Raw genomic sequence first — 27,113 nt, 5'->3', positions numbered from 1 at the left:
CTGAACTCTCAGGCTTCTATCATGCACATTGGGTCGCCTTCAGACGGTTGTATGCGAGTTCCACATGAGAATCTCGGGCACAACTTATATTGGACTGGGGACGGGCACTTGTCTGTCCGGTCGGTGGGGACAGACGTTGCATGTCCTATTCTCTTCCATGATACTTCCAGGAATGGGGCCTGCAGTAATCCCCCCTGATATACCATCGGATTGTATGCAGCCTCCTAGACTAGAACTCCATGGACCGGGGCCCTGAAATACACGGGCGGAGAATACGGCTGAACGTCGGGTGAACTCCCTTTTTTCCGCTGGGACTTCAGAACATCTATGACATTCGGAGACTCCAGTGCACTTATGGCATAAGCTGCCAGACAAAAAAAGAAAATGCCAGCGGGCATGAGGACAGTGTGATGAACCCCATTGTAGTCAGTGGGAGCCGTCTCGTCGGGTCGGATCAGGCAATTTGCTTTCCCGTTCCCGTGTGTGAAAGCAGAACTGTGGAATGCTGGTGTGAAGCCAGCCAATGTGGGTGGAGGTGTCGGATGGTGATGGGAGGAAGCACCCTTTCCTCTGCCAAGTTCCTAAAAGGGTATTTTAATTGTAGATTTATGAAATCTGCCCCACTTGGTGCTGGCTTTAGGTTACATTGCACCCCATGCGTATTTTTTGTGTCCCTTCCCTGATTGGCAGCTTGTATTCTGCTTGTACAAAAAGCATCAAGATAGCAACATATCCACACCAAAATGGCTCAGTGAATGTATACAGTGCCAGAGCCAAGCTCATAATATGTATACAGTGCCAGAGCCAAGCTCATAATATAAATACAGTGCCAGAGCCAAGCTCATAATATAAATGCAGTGCCAGAGCCAAGCTCATAATATAAATGCAGTGCCAGAGCCAAGCTCATAATATAAATGCAGTGCCAGAGCCAAGCTCCGTACATAAACAACGTGAACCAATCAACATAGATGCAATACCAGAACCAAACAGTACATAAAGGTGACACCAGAACCAAATTCATAACCTAAATACAGTAGCATAACTAAGTGATTGTGTTGTGGGGGCGCTGACGGTGTCGCCTCAAAATATCAGGGAAGGGGAGGCGATAAGGAGGACTATCATCTGGCCGGGCGGACCTACCGGGGGCGATCACTCCCAGCCTCCACCGGCCTTGTGCCCCCTACAAGCTCGCGGCCGGCGAACTGTTCAGCCGCGTGTGTTTTGCACGTAGCTCAGGTCGGCCCCATTAACACAGAATAGTTACCATCAACAAGGACGGCGTGTTACTACTCCGGGGTAAGTCGTCCGCGGGACGCAGCGTTGTGCGAAGTCCACCGGGAATCGCAGGAGACGTTAAACTGCAGGGAAGAAGAAGAGGATTAGAAACTTCAAAAAGGGATTATGGAAATTGTGAGGCCAGAATTCAGGAGCCTCGGCAGGCAAGTGCAATCGGGATGAATCTCTAAGTAGTGACAGTAATTACTCCCAGGGCTGATCACAACTCTTATGGACGGCTGTAACCCCTGTCCCTCCAATAGATCCGACTCGCGGGGATTTACGCATCATCCTACGGTCCGCGGGTCACATCGGAGAACGAGGAAAATGGGACAAACTGTGGAAAATGTATATAGAAAACATGTCTGGCACAAAGTATCCTCCTTAATATGTACATTTTAATTAAAGGGTTAATCCCCCGGGTCGCCGACATTCCTTAATCTGATAGAACGTCAGGAGGTTTAATAGCTGCAATGAAATGAAAATGAACCAAGCAGATTGTATAAGATGTGTGAGAGCGCTCCGGCTCACCTGTTCTACATGCCTGCTATAGGCGAACCTCGGGTTGTATCGCCAAGAACAGGGTGTCATCTCGCCCTTTATACAAGTAGATTCCTGCACATGTTATGTAAGGTCCCACACGCGTGACGCTGCTGGAATGTGCTTGGTTTATACAAAACTCCTATCTGTTGAGACTCTGAAGAAGGACCAGGCTTAAAGGGGTTTTCCCCCAACTTGTAATGGCTCCACAACCACTCTGCACTTCCTGATTGCTGCTGACCAGGACATGTGACTTCTGCAGCCAATCACTGGTTATGGAAGGTCACTGCTGTGGCCAGTGATTGGCTGCAGCAGTCACATGTCCTGCTCAGCAGCAATCAGGAAGGACAGAGTGGATGTGAGGAAAACCCCTTTAAAATACGTTCTGATGTACTTTTAACACCTTATAGAACTTATAAGGGAATGTTTACGGAAGACGAACAGTTTAATGCCCATCTGTAGAAGCAGTTTGCTGGAGTAAGATGATATATATATATATATATATATATATATATATATATATATATATATATATATATATATATATATATATATATATATATATATATATATATATATATATACTGGGACACACAAAGAAGGTGATGACATTCGACTTTCATTCACCTTTTCCCATCCAGTGTTGGGCCACCTTTGGCCTCCATGACTACGCCCCCCCCCCCCCCCCCCCCCCCCCCGGCCGCCTTCCACCAAATTCCCATGGATGTGTGGAGGGATTTGCCTCCATTGCTCGAGGAGCTTCAGATAGTGATGCAGGGGGTGATAAATTTGTTAAGGTACACGGATACGGCGGTCACGTTTGTCCCAAGGCGCTCAATGGGATTGAGATTCAGACTTTGGACTGGCAATGTAGATTGTAAACGTCCTGCTCCTCCACCTACATACCGTATGACATGGCGCTCGGTCATGTTGGTGGAGACACGGAGTTGTAACATAGTGTTACCACAGGGGAGGTGATGCCACATTGTCCGGGATGTCTCTGTACCCATTGGTGTTGAGGGCTGACTTCACTATAACCAACGGTCCTTCCCAGCAGAAACACCCCCACAACATAACGGAACCTCCTCCGAACCTCAATGTTGGGACGATGCCGTCACGTTGAAACCGCTCTACAGGCAACCGCCACACCCAAGTGACTACATCCCATGGGAAGATGGTATCCTGTGATTGATCTGTCCACAACACTTGCTTCCACTCACTTACAGTCCAACGTTCCAAGCCCCATCGCAGGCGCCGCTGTGCAGTCACTGCTGTGATGTGTGCAGCCGCTCGTTCATGGTAACCCTTCACGTGCCGTTCCCTACAGAAGGTTCTAATGGATGTTTCAATGACCTGTGGGACCCCCTGAGCGAGGGCAGACTATGTGTTCGATGTCTTTACAGCTCCTACAAGGCTTCCTTGTCCACATTCTGTCAGTTTAGAGGTCTCCCTAGACGTGGCGGCACCGCACACACCGGATGGTCTCCATCTCCCAAAAACATGGCTATGAACTGTTTTGTGATTAGACTTTACAGCAGCCTCATGGGTTATTTTCACAGTGGGCAGGAGCTGACACATGACCTGTATGGGAGAGTGTTGTGGGCATGCTCAGTGACCTGTGCAGGGATGGGGATGGTTTGCACATGGCATTGGGGAAAGCTATCTTGTCTGAGCTGCTAACGGCGTGTACAGATGCCTTACAGCAGCCTCGTGAACCACAGACACAATGCATAGAAAGTATCTCTTCTGTGGGAGAGTGTTGTGGGACTATGTGCAGGCAGGGAGAGGAGGTGAGCTGTGACATCACCTATTGTGAATGGTGGGATTTGTGTCATCTATAGATTACACTTCTCAGTGTAATCCTGCCTATAATAATAATGAGATGGCTGGGAAGTTTCCTCTACAGAACAAGAAGTGTCTGACTATTAGGCTTTGTGGTCAGTGTGCAAGGAAGGGGGAGGAGGTGAGCTGTAACCATCACGTATTGTGAATGGTGGATCCTGTGTTTTTTACGTTAAGTTCGAAACGCTCTTTTCTCCTTAGGGAGAAAGCCAGACTCCTACTGTACACCGATGAAGGGCAAGAACCCGGAAACAGCTGTATGTACATGGGGTCTGGCTTTGCTTTTAATTCCCAGTCATTGTAACAAGGCTTGTATAAAAAGTCTGACTTTGACTTGAAGGAATGCTGCCTTTCAATAGGTGGCGCTGTGGAGGATTTATTCCATCTCCCTTATTTATATAAAGTTGTTACATCTCAGTGTAATCCTGCCTGTGATGATAATGAGATGACCGCTGAGAAGTTTCCTCTAGAGATCCGGAGGTGTCAGACTATTTTGGTCAGTGTGAGAACTGCAGGATTTCAGGATTTATTTTTTTTTAACTAGAGATTGTGACATTGAAAATTGTTGTAAAAAAAAATCGAAAAATGTGTTTTTAATAGGTAATTTTTTAATGACGCATCCATTTAATGGAAGGGGTGGGGTCCTCTGTTCAGGATCCCCCTCTCTTGGCTAGAGTGGAGAGCTGTATTAAAGAGCATCTTTCATGCCAGAGGACCCGAGTTATCCTGCATTACACAGAAATGCAAATACGAATTGGCTCTGTGTAATCCTAATTTTTGCCTGTGGAGGCGCTGTAGGGAAATTGAACACTTCCTCCCATGTTTCCCCACAGATTACAGCTGAACACTTTGTGATTCGCTTATTGGGATGGGACCCTTCTAACAGGTAGTGATTGTTCAAAGCAGAAAACGAGACCTTTTAATACTGGAAACTGAGAATAACATTAAATTTAATCAAAATTACAAATTATCCTCTGACTGTTAGGGGTCTCACCGTTGAGACCCCCGTTGATGTTGAGAAGCGGATTCCTGTGTCCCCGTCCTCCTCACTGTGGGGTTACTGTGACCCCTGCAATCGGGCGAAGAATGAGTGGGAGTGCTGGTCGCACAAGCGCACCAGTGCTGCATTCACTCTCAATGGGACGGCCGAGTCCCAGAGCGGCGCTCATTCAGCTTTTACCCGGCAGCCCCATTGAAATGAATGGACTGCCCATATGTGGCCAGCAATCCAATCAAAAGGATGGCACTGCGGGGGGGAGAAGTGACCACACAGTGACAGGACAGCGGGACAGAGGAGTCCCATTCTGTAGCTTGCGGGGGGCGGGGTCACCGATCAGCAAGTTATCCCCCATCCCCTGCATATCCTGCGGACGGGAATAACTCGCACTGTTGGTACAATCCCTATAAGATCATACAATCGGTTAGTCAGATTTAATTAAAGGTATCGGCTTCTATAGAACACGTTAACGGCTGGAGGTTCCATTTAACAAATAGTTTTAATTACCGTGTGAGTTTATTTGCCTGCTAGCGGGGCGCCGGTATCCGACTGCGCTGGGGGAGTTATAAGCAGGAGGCTCGGGCGACGATAAATGGGCCGTTCTTATGGGATACCTTATTTAACAACTCTAGGAGGTTTTTCATATGAAACGCGTCCTGTAAATATCCGTGCCGCTCGGTTTATGGAATATGATGGCGGTATATTCAGAATAGAACCTTATTTACTGCATTGGTGTCGGTGTTGTGGAATTGGCACTTACTGGGACGAGTCTCGGGATGCAGATGTTGCCGCGGGCATCACAACGCTGCCACGCTCTCTATTCCCCATCTGCATTTAGTGAATAATTAAATACACAATGTGACAAGGATGCTTTCGCTGCCAAGGCGCCATGTTCACCGCAGGGGGCTGGCACTGACTAAAGCACCGCAGGCCACGAGATGATGCCTGTCATTCACCCATTACCTCAGACTTACGTTTTCTGTACTTTTTGCATAATCAGTAGGAGTAAGAATTATTTATTATCTGTACGGGAAAAATATGAACGTTTTCACTTAGTCTTTTTGGGAAACATTAAAGTGGTTTTCAGAGTTATTACTTTTATATAGTTTTGAGTCCCCGTGCCGAAAAATATATATAAAAGTAATATACTCCCCGTGCTGCCAGACCACCACTTTGGCAGTCTGACGCCACATCTGATTGGGGACGTCCCGCAAACCTGTCACGTTGGCTACTAATATAGAAGCCCTAATGCAGGTTTACGGGATGTCACGGATGACGTCGTTGCCGGCCGTCCATCGGCTGCTGTGGTCATGCATGTAAACAACTCGCGTCACCACTGCAGCCGATATTTATTTATAAATGATCTGGAGAAGGGAATTGATGGGAAACTGATCAAATTTGCCGACGACACAAAGCTAGGAGGGATAGCTAACACTAGGGAAGAGAGAGAGAGACAGGATTCAGAAAGATCTAGAAAAGCTTGAACAGTGGGAGGCGACTTACAGAATTGTATTTAACAAGGAGAAATGCAAAGTCCTACATCTGGGCAAGAAAAATGAAAAAAGCACATACAGAATGGGAGGAATTGGGTTAAGCAGCAGCACATGTGAAGAAGACTTGGGTATACTAATAGATCATAGACTGAACATGAGTCAACAATGTGATGTAGCAGCCAAAAAGGCAAACACAATTGTGGGATGTATTAAGAGAAGCACAGAGTCTAGATCACGTGAGGTCATTATCCCCTCTACTCTTGCTTAGTCAGACCTCATCTGGAATACTGGGTCCAGTTCTGGCCACCCCACTTTTAAAAAGACATAGACAAACTGGAGCAAGTTCAGAGAAGAGTTACCAAGATGGTGAGCGGTCTGCAAATCATGTCCTATGAGGAACGGTTAAAGGATCTGGGAATGTTTAGCAGAAGAGAAGGCTGAGAGGAGACTTAATAGCTGCCTACAAATATCTGAAGGGCTGTCACAGTGCAGAGGGATCAGCCCTATTCTCATCTGTACAAGGAAAGACTAGAAGCAATGGGATGAAACTGAAAGGGAGGAGACACATTAGATATTAGACAGTGAGGGGGATCAATGAGTGGAACAGGTTACCACAGGAGGTGGGGAGTTCTCCTTCAGTGGGAGGGTTAAAACAAAGGCTGAACAAGTATCTGTTCTGGGATGATTTAGTGAATCCTGCACTGAGCAGGGGGTTGGACCCGATGACCCCGGAGGTCCCCTCCAACTCTACCATTCTATGAGAGATAATTTTTTTAATGTATGTATTTATCCACATTGTGATCTTCCACTTCCTCCAATCTTTGGGGTAGTCAGACGACCCTTTTACTGCTGGCCGTACAGTGAAGAGGTTGTCCTTGGTTAGAAAAACGTGCCTGCTTTTTCCATCCATAGGGCCACCATTTTCCATGGCCGTGCTTCCGGCAGATCCTGCCACACACTTCCTATTTCAGTCAGTCAGCTACAATTTTTCAACACGATCAGTCTGGTGGACTATAATCTGCCGTAGTCTGTGACAAATGATTATTTGCAATACTTTTTCAAACAGTGGGCACTCGAAATGGCCCAAATCGGCTATTTTGGGTGATCATTACCTCCTATCTATGGCCAGTTGAAGATTTCAGTTTCCCTACAGCACCGCCACAGGGGAAACTAAGCATTACACAATTCCCTTTGGAAACAGTGGGTTGCCCATGTAATGTAAGACAGGACAGGTCCTCCAGGAGGAGAGGTGAGTTTTTGTAAGCGCTCGTTACTTCTGGTTAAGAAATGAGGATCCTGACCCGAGCGAGGTCCAGATCTGTACTTTAGGGTGTGTGGATGGGGATTTTCTAAACTGAACAAACTCTTTTAAGGCATTCCTGGTTAACGTACTGTGTCTCCACAAAGGGCGTGTCTTTCTCTACTTCTTCGGCCATCATGTAATGCTTCATTTTGCCTGGGAAGGTGCTGCAGGGGAAATTTCTAAAGAGGTTGTCCAGTTGTAAACTATTGATTGCCTATACTCAGGACAGATCATCTATAGTAGATCATCAGATGGCCATCAACCGGGACCCCTGCCAATTAACTGTTCACTGGGCCAGTGTGCTAATGCACTGAGCTGATTTCTGCAGGAAGTGGATAGCTCCGTTCTTATTGCAGTGGCAAGGCTTGGTATTGCAGGCCAAGTTCTCATTGAAATGAATGGAAATGTAACCTGCAAGACCAAGTCTGGCCACTGCAGTAGGAACAGAGCTGTCGGGTTCCTGCCGAAATCAGCTCAATGTGAGAGTACACCTGCCCAGTGAAAAGTTAATTGGCAGGAGACCCTGGATGACAGAGCCTCGCTGATCTACTATTGAGGACCTATCCTAAGACTAGCTCATCAGTAGTTTTACAACTGGACAACCCCTTTAACACCAGATTTTCATTGTGGTATTCTAGTTATGGAATACAACCTGATCAGCTTATTTAGCTTAAAAGAGACTGTCCAAAGTGGACGAGTACTTGACTTTTTTGTTGCCAATTCGATAGACCAGATATTTTAATTTTGGACTGAAATCCTTGCAAACTTGAACGGTTTCTTCCCGACTTTCCTGTTTGAGGGCCATATAACATAACCTTGATGTCTACGATTTGTTGCATTTTGTAGGATGTCAACACCGGCGGTGAAGGAAGTGAGTTTACAGACAGCGGCATCGATGCAGCCACTACCGACACGGACTTTATGTCAAGACGTTCGAATGCCACCGCATCCAGTTACTCGCCTACCGCAAGCCGAGCCTTCATTGGAAGCGACAGCGGCAGCAGCTCAGGAGATGTCCTCCGCCAGGGGGTCTACGAGAACTTCCGCCGAGAGCTGGAGATGAGCAGCTCCAGCAGGGAGAACTTGGAGGAGGCCAATTCAGCACTGAGTGACGAACAAAGCAGCGGCACCTTAAGCTCCCCCGGCCAGTCTGACATCCTCCGGACCGCGGCCCAAGGAACTGTGCGCAAAGCTGGGGCGCTGGCCGTCAAAAACTTCCTGGTGCACAAGAAAAATAAGAAGGTGGAGTCCGCCACCCGCAGGAAGTGGAAGCATTACTGGGTCTCTTTAAAAGGTAGGAGGAACCATAAACGTTACCGTTGTCAATGCTTCGGCACAAGACCGCAGCAGGTCATCTGGTATTTTACTAATCCCGTCCAGCTTGGAGGTTTTCCACCTATTTTTAAATTTGTAACAGAGGAACCCGCTTGTTAAGACTTAAAGGGGTGGTCTCGCGAAACCAAGTGGGGTTATACACTTCTGTATGGCCATATTAATGCACTTTGTAATGTACATTGTGCATTAATTATGAGCCATACAGAAGTTATTCACTTACCTGCTCCGTTGCTAGCGTCCTCGTCTCCATGGTTCCGTCTAAATTCGCTGGCAGCTTGCTTTTTTAGACGCGCTTGCGCAGTCCGGTCTTCTCCTTTCAGCACGAGCCGCTTCAGTGTGCTCCCCGCTACAGCTCTTCTGCGCATGCGCAGATGAGCTGTCACTGCTCGGGAGCGCGCTGGAGCGGCCATTCTGTACCATCCTCTGTTAGAGGAAGGTGCAGAGCCGCCCAGCTGTCCGGAGAAGCCGCCCAGCTGTCCTGCCGTCCAGGTAAGTGATGGGCCGGGGGGGCTGCCGCTGCGCCGGGGGGGGGGGGGGGGGGGCTGTCGCTGCGATGGGGGGGGCTGTCGCTGCGCCGGGGGGGGCTGTCGCTGCGATGGGGGGGGGGGGGGGCTGTCGCTAGGCCGGGGGAACTAGCGCTGGGCCAGGGGGGTAAGTGATGGGTCGGGGGTGATGTTCACTGACAGGTGAAGGCCCCGGAGCCCAGCGCTGGGCTCCGGGGCCTTCACCTGGGCTCCGGAACCTAGCGCTGGGCTCCGGAACCTAGCGCTGGGCTCCGGAACCTAGCGCTGGGCTCCGGAACCTAGCGCTGGGCTCCGGAACCTAGCGCTGGGCTCCGGAACCTAGCGCTGGGCTCCGGAACCTAGCGCTGGGCTGAGGGTCTAGCGCTGGGGAGCCGGGGGCTAGCGCCGGTTACCTGCTGCCTGGCGGTGGGTGACTGGTCGGCGGCTGCGGGGCGTCTGGTCGGCGGCTGCGGGGCGTCTGGTCGGCGGCTGCGGGGCGTCTGGTCGGCGGCTGCGGGGCGTCCGGAGAAGCCGCCCAGCTGTCCTGCCGTCCAGGTAAGTGATGGGCCGGGGGGGCTGCCGCTGCGCCGGGGGGGGGGGGGGGGGGGCTGTCGCTGCGATGGGGGGGGCTGTCGCTGCGCCGGGGGGGGCTGTCGCTGCGATGGGGGGGGGGGGGGGCTGTCGCTAGGCCGGGGGAACTAGCGCTGGGCCAGGGGGGTAAGTGATGGGTCGGGGGTGATGTTCACTGACAGGTGAAGGCCCCGGAGCCCAGCGCTGGGCTCCGGGGCCTTCACCTGGGCTCCGGAACCTAGCGCTGGGCTCCGGAACCTAGCGCTGGGCTCCGGAACCTAGCGCTGGGCTCCGGAACCTAGCGCTGGGCTCCGGAACCTAGCGCTGGGCTCCGGAACCTAGCGCTGGGCTCCGGAACCTAGCGCTGGGCTCCGGAACCTAGCGCTGGGCTGAGGGTCTAGCGCTGGGGAGCCGGGGGCTAGCGCCGGTTACCTGCTGCCTGGCGGTGGGTGACTGGTCGGCGGCTGCGGGGCGTCTGGTCGGCGGCTGCGGGGCGTCTGGTCGGCGGCTGCGGGGCGTCTGGTCGGCGGCTGCGGGGCGTCTGGTCGGCGGCTGCGGGGCGTCTGGTCGGCGGCTGCGGGGCGTCCGGTTGCCATGGAGACACAGCTGGCAGCGTCTCGGGAGCGCGCACGTCGGGCTGCAGCGAGCGACGGGGAAAGAGCCGGCGGCCATCTTGGGGAAACTTTTATAAGTTGCTGAAACGCTGGAACGGTAAGTACGAACCAGCTAGGAAAGTCATTTACAGGGGTAATTAGTAATGTATGTTTAATTAGGGGGACTGGGCAAAAAAAAATAATCACTGCTTCCTCGAGACATCTCCTTTAACGAACTTTAGTGCCCCTTCTCTGCCATCAGAATGCTCCAGTCTCTAACAGTTGGCCCTTGGCCGGGAGCGGGGGGGGGGGGGGGGGAAGGGAATAGCCGAAAAGCATGGCTGGCATTAAAGTAACAAAGTAACTTCTCCTGGCCTTCCCGATGTCCAGGTGCTCCATTCCACCGCTGCAACGGTTCCCTCTGGCCGCCTCCCACTTTCAGGGCGTGACTGCTATGGCCAATCACTCGCCTCAATGATACCAATGCTATTTTTAACTGCCCCCTGAACATCCCTTTAATTGCTACTCTCCCTAGACAGACTAGTTAATAGTGACATGTTGCCTGACAGCCCTGTTCAAAAGACTGGTTGCTAGGCAGTGTTTCATAGCAACCGGACTCCAACTCATCTGGATTTGCAGTGTGATGATATAGAAGCAGATTTATAGGGGTTGTCCATTTCCGTCCATCTATGCTAAAATAACAAAAAGAGAAGTACCGACCCGCCCTCTGCCGCAGGTACCCGGCGCTGTACCCCCACCATCCCCCTGCTGTTTGTTGTGGAAAGTCCATGGGCCTTGCCTGGTACTGCAGTTCATAGTCATTCAGGAAAATGGGGCAGGACCGCATCACATAATGTGGTCTGTTGATAAATAGTTTTTTGAAAAAAGCAGCCATATTTCTTTTTTAAGTCTTATGCAATCGCTTTACCTGGAGGTGAGAGGTAGTGTGATCTAAAACTGTTCTGACCAGTATCTTCTGTATCTACAGAGGAGTGCAGACATATTGCCTCACATGCTCCGCTTCAGTTTTTGGTGCTGAAAACCTCCATGAATGTTTACATTTATTTAAAAAAAACCTTTACAGCAGTTCACAGAAGGTTTTTTTTAAATTTTTTGCTGTTTTCAGAATCAAGCACTGAGGGGAGCATGTGATGCAATTTTTTGGCACACTTCTGTATCTCCTATTGGTTACTCGGCCTCTGGGTCGCCCTTTGTGCCTGTGGCGCGCTCGCCCTTTTTGCCTGTGGCGCGCTCGGCCTCTGGGTCGCCCTTTGTGCCTGTAGCGCGCTCGCCCTTTGTGCCTGTGGCGCGCTCGCCCCCTGGCTCGCCCTTTGTGCCTGTGGCCCGCTCGCCCTCTGGCTCGCCCTTTGTGCCTGTGGCGCGCTCGCCCTTTGTGTCTGTGGCGCCCTTCGTCTGTGGTTCGCTCGGCCTCTGGGTCGCCCTTTGCCTGTGGCGCGCTCGGCCTCTGGGTCGCCCTTTGTGCCTGTAGCGCGCTCGCCCTTTGTGCCTGTGGCGCGCTCGCCCTTTGTGCCTGTGGCGCGCTCGCCCTTTGTGCCTGTGGCCCTCTCGCCCTCTGGCTCACCCTTTGTGCCTGTGGCGCGCTCGCCCTTTGTGTCTGTGGCGCCCTTTGTCTGTGGTACGCTCGGCCTCTGGCTCGCCCTTTGCCTGTGGCGCGCTCGGCCTCTGGCTCGCCACTTGTCTGTGGCGCGCTCGGCCTCTGTCTCGCCCTTTGTGTCTGTGGCGCGCTCGGCGTTCCGGTCGCCACTTCTGTCTGTGGTGTGCTCCGCCTCTGGGCCGCCCTTTGTCTGTGGCGCGCTCGGCCTCTGGGCTGCCCTTTGTCTGTGGCGCGCTCGGCCTCTCTGCTGCCCTTTGTCTGTGGCGCGCTTGGCCTCTTGGTCGCCACTTCTGTCTGTGGCGTGCTCGGCCTCTGGGCCGCCCTTTGTCTGTGGCGCGCTTGGCCTCTGGGTCGCCGCTTCTGTCTGTGGCGTGCTCGGCCTCTGGGTCTATAGTTGCCACATCTTTGTCACTTGGTTCTTGCTATGGCTGCTTGTATAGTTTGTGAACCACATATGTAAATATCTCAGTCCTCCCTTTTATATAGCCATGTGTCTGCTGTCCCTATATTACTCCCGCACTGGACATCTGGACTTCATCTGTAAAGGGGTCGTTCCACATCTTGGCGTTCACCTCTGGACGCAGTCTGCTTTACATCATGGGGAGCGGTCACATATTGTGCTCTGGTTTCCCCCTGGTTTTCGGGTGGGATCAGCGGGCTGGGACCGTACAGCTCTATGATGAGCGAGTCCTCCCATCCGACAGTCTGCAGCCAATCTACCAAATGTGTGTATTAATCAGATTTCACACAGCTCGTCATTAGCAGCATTACGCTGAAGGAAGATGCGCCAACATTTAGGAGGTGGACACCTCTTAATACATTTTGTGCATCTTTGTTCAGTCTGGAGGCCAGAAAAGCAATCCGCGCCCGCTCTGTCGTTGGCAGGGGGGAGGGGTTGTAATGGTGGCCATATTGGTTCCCGGATGGGTTTGTGATGTTGCTGCTGGAGCTCCACGACCTCCTCTTCCACTTCACTAGAGTGCGGCACAAGCCGGATGGAGCCCCCGGGAGTCGTCTCCGTGGGCCGGTCTCCTCTGATTAGCTCAGGTCCTGCCAAAATTCCCTTCATTGGATCAACTCACTTTGACTTTTCTCCCCAGAGCAGCAACTAGAGGCGTGAGAAGGGCCGAGGATGATGACCCGGGGGTCCCAAGTGTTGTATGGAGGCTCATATGGTTATCATGGTAACATACATAGTAACATAGTGAGTTAGGCTGAAGGAAGACAATGTCCATCCAGTTCAGCCTGTTTCCACCCTTCTTGTTGATCCAGAGGAAGGCAAAAAACCCCTCTCGTATGCAACAGTCACCATGTTCAGTATACTTATGTAGCCCATAGTGGCTCCACTGCCGAGACTCACAAGGGCCACTAAACCTACAATATGTCCTATATTACAGATCCACTCGTCAATGCAAATGTATTAGGAGGTTCTGTGAGCTTGAGATATGTGATCATAAAATAGTGAACCTGGGGGCGGGGTTTTCCTTTTACCACCCCTCCCCCTTTCTTCTACCTCCCTCCTCCCTTTCCTTCAAGCTCCCCCCTCCACCCCCCACCCCCTTTCCTTCACCCCCCCATTTCCTTCTACCCTCCCTTTTTCTTTTCCTCTGCCACCCACCTTTTCTTTCTTTTCTTGCTCCCTATCCCCCACCACCCTTACCAATTGTCTTGGTTGCAGATCCCCATGGATTTATTGCTGGTGCTGATTCCTCAGGAGGAGGTGCCCCAGAAAGTCCTCTCTTGTCCGTCCTGAGCCATCAGTGATTCTCACCCGTTTTTGTGTTCTTGTTTTTAGGGTGCACGCTCTTCTTTTATGAAAGTGACAGCCGCTCTGGTATCGACAACAACAGTATCCCGAAGCACGCCGTGTGGGTGGAGAACAGCATCGTACAGTCCGTGCCGGAGCATCCCAAGAAAGACTATGTGTTCTGCCTCAGCAACTCGCTCGGCGATGCCTTCCTCTTCCAGGTTGGTGAGCCACCATCGCTGCATCGGTTAACTAGTGAAGTGGTTTTCTCTCCTCGCCCAGATTTTCTTGATTCTGCCGCATTATTACGCAGCCATTATGTTTAACCACTGGGGGGAGCTGGATGATGACCGCTGCTAATACTATTGTCGTGGGTAGTCCTTTATCCCAAACACTTAACTTGCTTTTGCAGGAAGCCCCTTTATCTGTTACTTGCTGATCAGTGGGATTCCAACCACTGGGTCCTCTAACGATCCCGAGAACAGCGTCCAGCGTGTTCCCACAATACGGGAGCAGTAGTTGAAATGGCGCTCCTGGAGATAGCCAAGCGCATGAACTCTAGCTCCAGTGGTCTCTGTTCTCCTGATCGGTGGTGGTCCCAACAGTTGAATGCCTGCTAAGCAGATTATCCCCCATTGTGGAACTGGGCTTTGAATGGAGTTTTGAGCGTAGACAACCCATTATATATATATATATGAGGGACTACAGTCTGCCGATCATTACTGGTTTGGCTGATCTGTGACCAGACAGACATTTACCCTGCATTGACTACTGGAGGGGGAGTTCTAGTAAAAGATGGTGGTAAGGCTTAGTAGTAAAACCATAATATACTGCAATACTGAAGTATTGCAGCATATAGTATAAGCAAAAATGATCGCAAGTTCAAGTCCCCTATGGGCATGTAAAAAGGGACAATTTTTATTTTTATTGCAAAGAATAAAAAAATATTGGCTCAAAACCCCACTTTACCTTGAAAGTTATCTTAAAAGCATTAATAAGCTATTTTCACAACAACACAACAAAACCCCGCAGTAAGGTAATTCAAAGTGTTAACCCTTTCCAATCCAATTTTGGATTCAGGGTTTCCTAAAAGGCTTTCTCTTTTTGCTGTTCTACAACGGTGCCATCTGCTGGCTGAAGCCAGTGTGTTTGCGCCAGAGCTCCAACAGCGGAATGGCTGGCAATAGACTGTAAGAATACCCTGTCGGACGTCTTCTGACATTGGAGCTGTAGAAGCTTCAATCAGAATGTAGGAAGACGTTACAGTGGATTGGAAAGGGTTAATAAATCGCCCTGATGGCACAGAACGCAGCGCTATCACATTGTGTTAAGAGTCAAGCTGAAGAAAAAAGCATATGTACTTTGCATTGTGGTGTTCGTAAAAGTGCGGTCTTTTAAAATCAAGCTTTATCCCGTACTGTAAATGCCGACATCGCACCCCATATTAAAAAGTGATCAGTAAAGTTGTACGTACCCCGAAATTGAATCAATAGAAACTATACATCGTCCCAAAAAAAACGAGTCCGTGTTCAACCCAGTCGATGGAAAATAAAAATGTTACGGGGTCAGAAGAGGCGGGAAAGCTGTTTTTTCTTTCAAATATATATTTATTTTTAAATGAATACAGCCAAAGAAAACTATAGATTTATACGGTATCGCCATAATCACACCGACCTGCAGAATAAAGATGGCGCCATTTTTGCAGCACGTGTATGCTGCAAACTCTAGAACCCCCCCCGCCACCCCCTCCAAAAAAAAGTGGTCTAACTACACAGTTTCCATTTTCCGCACTTAAGAGAACTTTTTTCAGTCCATTATACGGCTTAGTGAATATATGAGGGACCACAATCTGCCGATCATTACTGGTTTGGCTGATCTGTGACCAGACAGACATTTACCCTGCATTGACTACTGGAGGGGGAGTTCTAGTAAAAGTTGGTGGTAAGGCTTAGTAGTGAAACCACAATATACTGCAATACTGAAGTATTGCAGCATATGGTATAAGCAAAAATGATCGCAAGTTCAAGTCCCCCATGGGCATGTAAAAAGGGACAATTTTTTTTTGTTATTTAATTACGAAAAATGAAACCTTATTGGTTCATAACCCCCTTTTCTCATTTTTAACATAAAACAAAAACAAACGTACAGATGTAGCAAACTATACCTTGATTGTGATCACACGGTGCAGAAAGTTATCTTAAAGCATTAATAAGCTATTTTCACAACACAATAAAACCCCGCTGTAAGGTGAATCGAAGTGTTAATAAATTGCCCTGATGGCACCGAATGACAGAGGAATGAGAAAGATCTTCTGAGAGGGGCAAGAACTTCAAAAGATATGAAGTGACCCGGGGGATATAAGCAAATGATAGAACAGCGTCTGGGAACTTGTGTGACTCACCATTATTCCCAAAAGCTGCCGACCCGAATCTGCTGAAACATAGATGGCACCGGGTCTTCTTCCTATAATACTATTAGGAATTCATGGGGATCCCAAAGTATCAGTGCGGCATCATGTTGAAGCTTCACTCTTTTCTCAGACGGCCTTCAGACATGGCGGAATTGGTGCAGATTTAAGCACCCTGTTTTACCTGTGCCAGGTCTTGTGGGCATAGTGCATTTTGCAGCATGCCTGGCACCTTCTGCATTTGCCATAGTTTCACCGTGGATTTTACGGTTTGTAATGCAGACGGTGAAATCTGAAGCGAAGCGGCATGGAATCTAAGCTGCAGATCGAAAGTGGGCAGCGTACCCTCAAACCCATGTTGTGAAAACCTCATTCACGTGTATTGTGCTGTAAAGGGGAGCGTTCAGACGCAGCAGAAAACCTCCCCTCCCAACCTGCGGCAGGAAAACGGGTCTATTGCAAAGGAATTAAATCTGCGACAGACTTTCAAATACACAGCGGAGAAATCGGCTACACATGGGTGCGGTTCTGAGAAACACCATTCACATTTATTATACTGGCAAATCCGCCACCCCTGAATGGGGCAAACGGCACCTTTTATATGGGGCTATTATTGGCTGCCGGGAGAAGTCCCTCTAGTGATCGAATGATCGAAAGGTTTTACACCAAATAGTTGTTCAGTAGTTCTGCAATTTCACGAGGGATGACCGAATTGCTAGGAACATTTACGCAGCCCCAATTATCGTTCACCCACTTGGTAGGGGAGCTTGGCTTTCTTTGGCGGGCATGCATCAGCTATTTCTGCACACCTCCATGCGCGGTCACGGGTTCATCTGTTCCTTGCCTGCCTTGCTTGGCCTAAACCCGTAACGACGCCCAAATGATGCTCGCTGCCAGGGCCATTGGCTTCTTCACTACATTCATTGGCTTGTTCGCTGCTGCAGTTTTCCGTACATTTCTGAGTGCCGGGAATATTTAGTGGGCGGGGATAAACATTGGCAGCCAATTAGAGTTTAGTAGGAAGTCCGCGCTGAACGACAATGTCTCCTGCTAAGTTGGCGGTTTGTTTGTTTTTAGCTCCACTCCTTTTACACAAGGCGATAATTCATCAACAAACAACATTTTTTTAGGTGATCTGCAAACTAACGACTAGCGAGTAAATTATCACCCCGTGCCCTGTCTGTGGCCACATGTAGACGGAACGACGATCGACAGAATTTGCTGGTTTTTTGCAATTCTTTTCACGATAATTGCCCATGTAAAGGTACCTGTTTAAAAGAACCTTTCAAGCTGCCTAAACCGTGGGCAGCATGAATCCAGTACCGGCGTGCCAAGTGCGGGCGTGCAGGTTTTATTCTGGAATGCTGTGGCGTTTGACGGGGGCTTTGGGGTCGCGGGGGCTTTGGGGTCGCGGGGGCTTTGGGGTCGCGGGGGCTTTGGGCCAGGGCTTTGGAGTCGCGGGGGCTTTGGGCCAGGGCTTTGGAGTCGCGGGGGCTTTGGGCCAGGGCTTCGGAGTCGCGGGGGCTTTCTTGGATCAGCCAGACCAATGTTTTCCAAACTCCAGTCCTGGAGTTTCATAGAAATGCACAGGCAATCTAGTTTTCTCAGTGCCGCAGACATTGCTACAGGCATCCTCTGTATAGGATATGCTCCTCTCATGACCTCTTGGGGGGTCTTGAGGACTGGAGTCTGAGCAACACTTGGCTAGACTGATGCGTCATTTCTCATACAGGGAGAGCTCTGTCAGTCTAGTCAATGATTCCAGGCAGTTAAGGGGTTAACCACACTGTCTTTTTGCATCCGTGTTATGTAAGAACTTTGGAAGTGTGTCCGGCCTGACCCCCGCTCTCCGGACCCTAACCCTGAGCGTCATATATGCGTATGAGGCTCAGTATTCTGGTCTGGAGACCCGTGATCAGGCCAGGACACAATTCCAAAGTCTCTATGTAAAACGGATACAAAAACGAGACCGTGTGGTTAACCCCTGAGTGACGGGTTCATTTTAGGTGCCAATGTTCTCCCCCAGTGTTAGGGCGCCGGCATGCTGATACACGTGATGTACATTTTCCGTAGTTCTAGAACCCACCGCTTTTATTGAGCTTTGTGCTAGAACCCCCCGAACGTCCCATCCCTTGTTCCCCTCTCGTGTCAGTGGGGTCCTGCTGGACACATCATGTTATCGCCTACATGCATCTACTGGACAATGTGCTCTCTGAGTGTAGTCATGGGTTGCAAACGGCAAAATCCGCAGAGACGTGAGAACTACAGCCCCTCCGACTGGTAGCAGAGCCACGCCTGCCTGCAGTTTTTGGCTGACCCGTGTTGACTATTGTCCATTTGGCCTTATCCTTCCTTATACTGGAAACAGAAGACTGTCCTGTGATACTCCGGATATTGAGCAACCATCACGCAGAGCGGCCGCTGCTGCAGCGATCTAAGTGTTCGGGAATGTTTGTTGTTTTCACTCTTGAGCTCCAGATCTCTGACTTGTGGCTATTCGAGGGCAGGTGAGTCGGACGTCCCATCAGACTGGCGCCTTCCATTCCAACAAGATGCTTTACAGACTTTACCTGCTGTTCTGGGAAACAGATGTATACATCACGTGGCAGGGGATCCGGGAACTGGCAGAGACGGAGAGCTTTTACTTACTGTTAAAGAAGCACTCAACTCAAAACCCTTTTTTCCATCCCTGCCCCCTTACCTGATTGACTGTCGCACCCTGGAGGTCTCTTCTATGTATTACACTCTTTCCAGTGCAGTATAGCCTCCTGTCTGATGCTTATCAGGCACCATCTTAATGGTATTTTCAAACAATCCTATGCTGCATAACTACCAGCTAATGCTGTGCTGATACCATTTCAGCCTGCTGGGTGGACAGTGTAACTATCATTACCTTCCATAACACTTAAATTAGACTAAAGACCTTAAGGAGGACAGCCAAGAGGAAAAACGATCATTATAACCGTGCAGCAGTAGCCTTTAATCATCAGCAGTAATGTGATGGGAGTTACTGTCCCCCCGAGAGCAGCATACGTGGTACAGGCCACGCACAGGAAGTTTTAGTAGTTACCCCCTTCAGAGAACATTAAAGGGGTATTCCCGTTTCAGGAATTCTATGCCAATGTGTTGGATATGCCAGCAGTGCTCAGTGGGCATCGGGTCCTCTAAGGGCCGTCTCACGCTAGCGTTCTTGCTTTCCCTCTAGCTTTTCCATCACTGGAGCAGCAAAGCGAGAAGCGAACGTTTGTTTTCCTTCTCTTAGAAATACATTAAAAACCGAAGACCTTCAGATTCAATCCGTTTCTCAATTTTCCATCTCTGTTCCGTTATTTTACACCGGAACGTTCAGACTGCTGCACCTCCGATGGAACCAATATGGATTCTACATTGTAGATAACGGGAGACGGAAAGGAATGGAAATCAATCAGGTTTCATTCATTTCACTTCTACTTTGTATCGGGTTTTATTTTAGAACACATCAATGGGCAGAATACGAAAATAATGGGAGAAAACAGATCCATTCAAAATGCCGAAAAACAAAAGTCAAACAGATATGGGTGGAAGGCACGCCCCCCCCCCCCAATGATCTGTTTCATTGATCCACCAAAAGAATTAGAATGTTCTCCATTTATTTCTGTTTTACTTCCGTTTTGTACTGTTACCTTTTTTTTGTAAAACCTCACCTGGCAAAAAAAGCAGCTAGTGTGAACTCAGCCTAAGACACTACTCACTGCTGTGTATGGCTAGCACGCCTCATGTGATCAACACTGGCCAATTGGAAAGCATCGTGCAGTGTTCAACTACCTCCACCGTATCAAGTAGTGCCATCTTGGAAATCTGCAGTGAGGCAGCAAGGAGCAATGTTGCATCCCACCGAAGAGAAGATGAGCGTTCCTTAAAATCTTCATCTGGTGGACATGACCCCCGTGGTGTCCCCCACTCCGCTGCAGCGCCGGACGTGACCCGCGTGGTGTTCTCCGCTCCCCTGCAGCGGCGGACGTGACCCGCGTGGTGTTCTCCGCTCCCCTGCAGCGGCGGACGTGACCCGCGTGGTGTTCTCCGCTCCCCTGCAGCGGCGGACGTGACCCGCGTGGTGTTCTCCGCTCCCCTGCAGCGGCGGACGTGACCCGCGTGGTGTTCTCCGCTCCCCTGCAGCGGCGGACGTGACCCGCGTGGTGTTCTCCGCTCCCCTGCAGCGGCGGACGTGACCCGCACGGTGTTCTCCGCTCCCCTGCAGCGGCGGACGTGACCCGCGCGGTGTTCTCCGCTCCCCTGCAGCGGCGGACGTGACCCGCGCGGTGTTCTCCGCTCCCCTGCAGCGGCGGGCGTGACCCGCGCGGTGTTCTCCGCTCCCCTGCAGCGGCGGGCGTGACCCGCGCGGTGTTCTCCGCTCCCCTGCAGCGGCGGGCGTGACCCGCGCGGTGTTCTCCGCTCCCCTGCAGCGGCGGGCGTGACCCGCGCGGTGTTCTCCGCTCCCCTGCAGCGGCGGGCGTGACCCGCGCGGTGTTCTCCGCTCCCCTGCAGCGGCGGGCGTGACCCGCGCGGTGTTCTCCGCTCCCCTGCAGCGGCGGGCGTGACCCGCGCGGTGTTCTCCGCTCCCCTGCAGCGGCGGGCGTGACCCGCGCGGTGTTCTCCGCTCCCCTGCAGCGGCGGGCGTGACCCGCGCGGTGTCCTCCGCTCCCCTGCAGCGGCGGGCGTGACCCGCGCGGTGTCCTCCGCTCCCCTGCAGCGGCGGGCGTGACCCGCGCGGTGTCCTCCGCTCCCCTGCAGCGGCGGGCGTGACCCGCGCGGTGTCCTCCGCTCCCCTGCAGCGGCGGGCGTGACCGGCGCGGTGTCCTCCGCTCCCCTGCAGCGGCGGGCGTGACCGGCGGGGTGTCCTCCGCTCCCCTGCAGCGGCGGGCGTGACCGGCGGGGTGTCCTCCGCTCCCCTGCAGCGGCGGGCGTGACCGGCGGGGTGTCCTCCGCTCCCCTGCAGCGGCGGGCGTGACCGGCGGGGTGTCCTCCGCTCCCCTGCAGCGGCGGGCGTGACCGGCGGGGTGTCCTCCGCTCCCCTGCAGCGGCGGGCGTGACCGGCGGGGTGTCCTCCGCTCCCCTGCAGCGGCGGGCGTGACCGGCGGGGTGTCCTCCGCTCCCCTGCAGCGGCGGGCGTGACCGGCGGGGTGTCCTCCGCTCCCCTGCAGCGGCGGGCGTGACCGGCGGGGTGTCCTCCGCTCCCCTGCAGCGGCGGGCGTGACCGGCGGGGTGTCCTCCGCTCCCCTGCAGCGGCGGGCGTGACCGGCGGGGTGTCCTCCGCTCCCCTGCAGCGGCGGGCGTGACCGGCGGGGTGTCCTCCGCTCCCCTGCAGCGGCGGGCGTGACCGGCGGGGTGTCCCCCGCTCCCCTGCAGCGGCGGGCGTGACCGGCGGGGTGTCCCCCGCTCCCCTGCAGCGGCGGGCGTGACCGGCGGGGTGTCCCCCGCTCCCCTGCAGCGGCGGACGTGACCGGCGTGGTGTCCCCCGCTCCCCTGCAGCGGCGGACGTGACCCCCGTGGTGTCCCCCCGCTCCGCTGCAGAAGCCTTTTACAATCTCTCCAAATTCTCATGCCTTCGTTTTTGGATGTTCTCCTCTGGAAGGCCCATCTATAAATCCTCTTGGATTACACGAAGCTGGAAGCATTCCCCCCCCCCCCCCCCCCCCCCCAAGTCTTAGAATTTAGATTCCAACAGAATGAGAATGCCAAATTCAACGTTCTCCTCTTCGGTCTGCTGGGAGTTTTCGCGTCTGCGTTCCTGGAGGGCCGATTTATGAAGGGATTCCGCCACAAGGAGACGGATGCTTTGAAATGAAGATCTGAGTTGAACAGAGGGTGAAGGAAACTCTCATCTCGCTACGAGGTTCCAGCATCGCCATAGCAACTGTCATAGCTCGTTTGTCCTCTCCATGTTTGTTCCGTGGTTGGGTTTTTTAGGCTAAATTACATTTTTTGGTTTGGTAAAGGATTTGTAGTGCCGCGTGATTCGCTGCGTAACCTGAGCGTTATCAGCAGCGGCAGACGAGTCGCCTGACCGTCACTGATTATTGTAGGAAGCCTATGGCATCTCCTCAAAGCCCTTCTCTGTGTAACACACAATGCACCAGCAGAATAGTGAGTGCAGCTCTGCAGTATAATACAGGATGTAACTCAGGAGCAGTACAGGATAAGTAATGTATGTACACAGTGACTCCACCAACAGAATAGTGAGTGCAGCTCTGGAGTACAATACAAGATGTAACTCAGGATCAGTACAGGATAAGTAATGTATGTACACAGTGACTCCACCAGCAGAATAGTGAATGCAGCTCTGGAGGATAATATAGGATGTAACTCAGGAGCAGTACAGGATAAGTAATGTATGTGCACAGTGACTCCGCCAGCAGAATAGTGAGTGCAGCTCTGGGGTATAATACTGGATGTAACTCAGGAGCAGTACAGGATAAGTAATGTATGTACACAGTGACTCCACCAGCAGAATAATGAGTGCAGCTCTGGGGTATAATACAGGATGTAACTCAGGAGCAGTACAGGATAAGTAATGTATGTACACAGTGACTCCATCAGCAGAATAGTGAGTGCAGCTCTGGAGGATAATATAGGATGTAACTCAGGATCAGTACAGGATAAGTAATGTATGTATACAGTGACTCCACCAGCAGAATAGTGAGTGCAGCTCTGCAGTATAATACAGGATGTAACTCAGGATCAGTACAGGATAAGTAATGTATGTACACAGTGACTCCACCAGCAGAATAGTGAGTGCAGCTCTGCAGTATAATACAGGATATAACTCAGGAGCAGTACAGGATAAGTAATGTATGTACACAGTGACTCCAGTAGCAGAATAGTGAGTGCAGCTCTGGGGTATAATACAGGATGTAACTCAGGAGCAGTACAGGATAAGTAATGTATGTACTATAGAGTAAATGTAACAGTCCGTCTAGGAGGATCAGTCCTAACCCATCAAAGGTTTCAAGAGGCAAGCAAGCAGTCGGATGTCAGCATCTCCACAGGTGGGCAATCTGTATTACAGGCTAGTGCGCATACACCATAAAAGCAACGTTTCAACTGCTGTAGAGCCCTCATCAAGCATAGTGTATAAGTAACAACCTGTCAATGCTAAATGTTAGCAAACAATGGGCGTTTAAAATCAGCCAATCAGGTAATTGTAAAGGCCCTTTTCACAGGCCGGCAGTCGTTTGAACGACTTCAATCGGTGGTGGCAGCGTCATGCTGGGGGAGGGGAGTCTGAATGGAGCAAAACACAGAGATAATAAAATCCTGATCCAGAGCGCAAGGGACCTCAGACTGGGCAGTAGGGGCACCTTCCAACAAGACAATGACCCCAAGACCCCAGCCAAGGGGGGCTTAGGGACAACTCTCTGAATGTCCTTGAGGGGCCAGGCAGAGCCATGAACCCAATGGATCATTTCTGTAGAGACTTGTCAAAGGCTGTCCACAGTCGGCCCCCATTCCGAAAAGTCCCCAAATTCAAGTGTGAAAATCTTGCGGATCAGCCAAAAAGACTGGAGGATGGAATCGCTGCCAAAGGGGCTCCAACGAAGTGCTGAGTACGGGGTGTGAATACTTGTGTCAATGCAGAATGGGAGTTTTTTTTACAAGGATTCCTCCCATTCTGTTGTCACTTTGTCATTACGGGGTCCTGAGTGCAGAATGAGGGGAACACGAGGCCACAACATAAAATGTAAGCGCTTCAGGGTCTGAGGACTCTTCCGATACATTGTACACCCTCGCTGATCTTTAGCACATCCCCTGTGTGAACGGGGACAGATGCAGGCGGCTTACGGGTTTGCATTCTTACCGTAAGCTGTTTTTCGGCCCATGTAAGGGGTAATTAAACGAGCGCTAATTAATGTGTCGATTGGTTCTCATTGCTTCCGGCTAGGACTCTATGTTTTCACAAAACCGATCAGTGTAAGTGACCGCTGCAATCAGCGCATCCGTTATTACACCGTGCTGTTCGCGGCCGCTGCTCCTCACGTTTACCTTCACTCCTGCGATGAACTGCAGCGAATGCATCTCTGATTTACCAAGCAAACCCCTCTTTGCCCGCTGATTCCAGCCGCGCCGGAGGACACGATGCTCATGTAGACGTTCTCGGAGTGGTGCTTTTAGCCCCGCTCGTGGCATTCCTCAGGGACGCAGACAGGAGCGCCCCCTTGGTCAAACATTTGCTCATGGCACCTGAATACCATTAAAAGCTCATTGAGGTCCCTTCATTCACAGAACGCGGCGGTGACCTCGTCCCTTACCAACCATATGGCGGCGCTCGCGTCTGTCACCGGTCCCTGATAGGACAGCTCTGGGAGAGGAGCATAAGCAGTCATTGTTCTGGCGCGGGGCGCCCCGGGCCGCACATGACACGCTCTAGATGTAGAGGTGATTGTTCGGTTAATGTTTTGACAGGTTAATAAACTTTTTGGCAGCAAAAGGCAACTTTGTAGCCGTAATCTCCGGCCCTCCCTCGTGTCTCCCAGTTAGTGTGTGGCCGCTGCGGGCGGTTTCATCGCTCTTGGATTGCAATCATTATATCCGTGCTGGAATGCAAATGCAATCTACATGGTCTTCCAGTGAGCATGTAGTGAACTTGTGCTAGTCAAAGCTGCAGTGTAAAGCATGAAGGACCAGCAGAAGTATTCATTTTTTTTTTTTAATGAGGTCGGACGTGGATTCCTGTCTGCTTTAGACTCATTAGACAACTGATCACATTTGTACCTTTAAGGGAGAACATGCGGTAGTTTGCCTTTTAAAGGAGTTGGCCCACCGAGCGAGTTCAGCAGTTCTCATTTTTGACTGCTTCTCCATTTATTTGGCGACCTTCAGGACCCCCATTTTCATGGTCTGCGGTGGTCTTAGCAGTTCGACTCCGACCGAGCAGCTAGTTATCTACCATCCTCTAACTACATCTTGTCTACATGCCCATTCTAGGGTGTATATATGTCGTACAGGAGGAGTCTCCCGCTCAGGACCCCCTTTAATAGCCGAAGGGCTCACACTCCGGGGGCACAGTCTGTCTGACGAACCCAATTAACTACAATAAGTTTCGTCCAGCATGCCGCACAAAACTTTCCTGGCTAAACGGTGCTGTTTTCATGTGTGTTATCATGCTGGAGGCTCCGGATGGGGACTTGAGCACGGACGTGAAAGCTGCCATACATGGCCATTTTTTAATTAGCCTAGTGTAATACTGCATTTCACCTGTAGTGACCGCTGTAGGGGAAATACAATGTTAGCAAAATTAAATTTCCCCAACTCGAAAGCCTCACTATCTGACGTTACCGTATCTGAATTTCGTCTCATTTGGAGTAGCAGAGCGCCCTCTAGAGGCCTCGATTTGGGGGAAGTTTGTTTTCAGTAACTCTGTATATGTCCCAGCCACGTACCCCCCAGTGACATCAGCCCTTTTTATTCATCACAGTAGAGCGCTTGTGTTAAAGGGGATGTCTGATATATCCACCCCTTTAGGATGATGCTGATCGGTAATCCTTCCTCTTTCAGACAAGCAGTCAGACCGAGCTGGAGAACTGGATCACCGCCATCCACTCCGCATGCGCCACCACCGTGGCCAGACAACACCACAAGGAAGACACCGTCAAACTCCTCAAGTCAGAAATCAAGAAGTTAGAGCAAAAGATCGACATGGACGAGAAGATGAAGAAGATGGGGGAAATGCAGCTGTCCTCCGTCACCGACACCAAGAAGAAGAAAACCATCCTGGACCAGGTAAGGGATGGGCCGTGGGGAAGTGAGTGGATGCTTGTCTTGACGCTGACTTTTCAGACCATAGTCATTAGCAACCATTTCAATAGTCTGTAACCATGGAGACACATCAGTTTGCGCAGGTGCTGTGCGCACAAAACGGTTGCAGATTTTTTTTTTTATCAAAACAGTTTACAAAGTTGCTTTATTCTTTATTTTGATAAGATGAATTGATAAGTGAACAAACCCTCTAATTAAATGTAGAGTCTTCATACCGGACCTTCTCTGCCTCCGGGCAGGCGGCTCGGCATGGACAACACTTACTAGTAACTTGTCTTCCAGTTGACACAGCCGTAGTTTCCCGATCCCAGCCAGGGGCGACTTGCACGTCTCAGGTTTGGTTGTGGATACAGTTGGAGTTGCATCTCTTTTCATGGCTTGAGTCCCGCACCGACACACGATAATCGAAAGCCTTCGATAAAAGCTCCAATGTTACCACCTGCCATCTTTGACTTTCTTTAATTCTTGATTTCGCCTGTCTTTTCCCCTCGCAGATCTTCGTCTGGGAGCAGAACCTCGAGCAGTTTCAGATGGACCTGTTCCGGTATCGCTGCTATCTCGCCAGCCTGCAAGGAGGCGAGCTGCCAAACCCAAAACGCTTACTGGCGTTTGCAAGCCGACCAACTAAAGTTGCCATGGGGCGCCTGGGGATCTTCTCCGTGTCGTCGTTTCACGCTTTAGTAAGTGTTTAGGAATTGTATAACAAATAGGCCCGTCTTGAGCTATTGAGCGTTGACGGCGCTCAGACCATCGCTTCAGGTGCTGCCTCCCAGACATTGTGGGGGTCTCAGCTACCGGACTGCCAGCAATCATAACTTCTCACATGCACTATAATATCTAAAAGGCTTTTAGAAAGTGCAGTTATGCCTTAAAATGCAAAATCTGGAAGAGTTTACAGAATGAGAATCCTCTTTAAACAGGAGACGTGGACCCCCTTCCATGTGTTGCCCCCTGGGTTTTACATGGTAACATACTATGTAAAGCCGAAAAAAGACCTCTGACCATCCAGTTCAGCCTATTACACCTCACACTCACACACTCACACACTCGCTCACTCACACACTCACACACACGATCCAGAGGAAGGCAAAAAAAAACAAT

At 51.1% G+C, this 27,113-nt stretch overlaps 1 protein-coding gene across 8 annotated transcripts in view; it reads left to right on the top strand.

The window, feature by feature from the left end:
- The window catches only part of TIAM1 (TIAM Rac1 associated GEF 1), a 285,262-nt gene that overhangs the window by 178,248 nt on the left and 79,901 nt on the right, over window positions 1-27,113 (top strand). For all 8 annotated transcript variants that reach the window (XM_066599058.1, XM_066599055.1, XM_066599062.1 and 5 more), the window contains 4 exons: window positions 8,297-8,744; window positions 13,862-14,034; window positions 25,752-25,976; window positions 26,507-26,692. In XM_066599058.1, coding sequence (XP_066455155.1) covers window positions 8,297-8,744; window positions 13,862-14,034; window positions 25,752-25,976; window positions 26,507-26,692 — 1,032 coding nt within the window. The remainder of the gene's footprint in view (window positions 1-8,296; window positions 8,745-13,861; window positions 14,035-25,751; window positions 25,977-26,506; window positions 26,693-27,113) is intronic.

Source organism: Eleutherodactylus coqui, chromosome 4 (assembly GCF_035609145.1).
Source record: "Eleutherodactylus coqui strain aEleCoq1 chromosome 4, aEleCoq1.hap1, whole genome shotgun sequence".
NCBI lineage: Eukaryota > Metazoa > Chordata > Amphibia > Anura > Eleutherodactylidae > Eleutherodactylus > Eleutherodactylus coqui.
The sequence above is the reverse complement of the archived record's forward strand: the minus strand, read 5'-3'. Positions and strand labels throughout refer to the sequence as shown.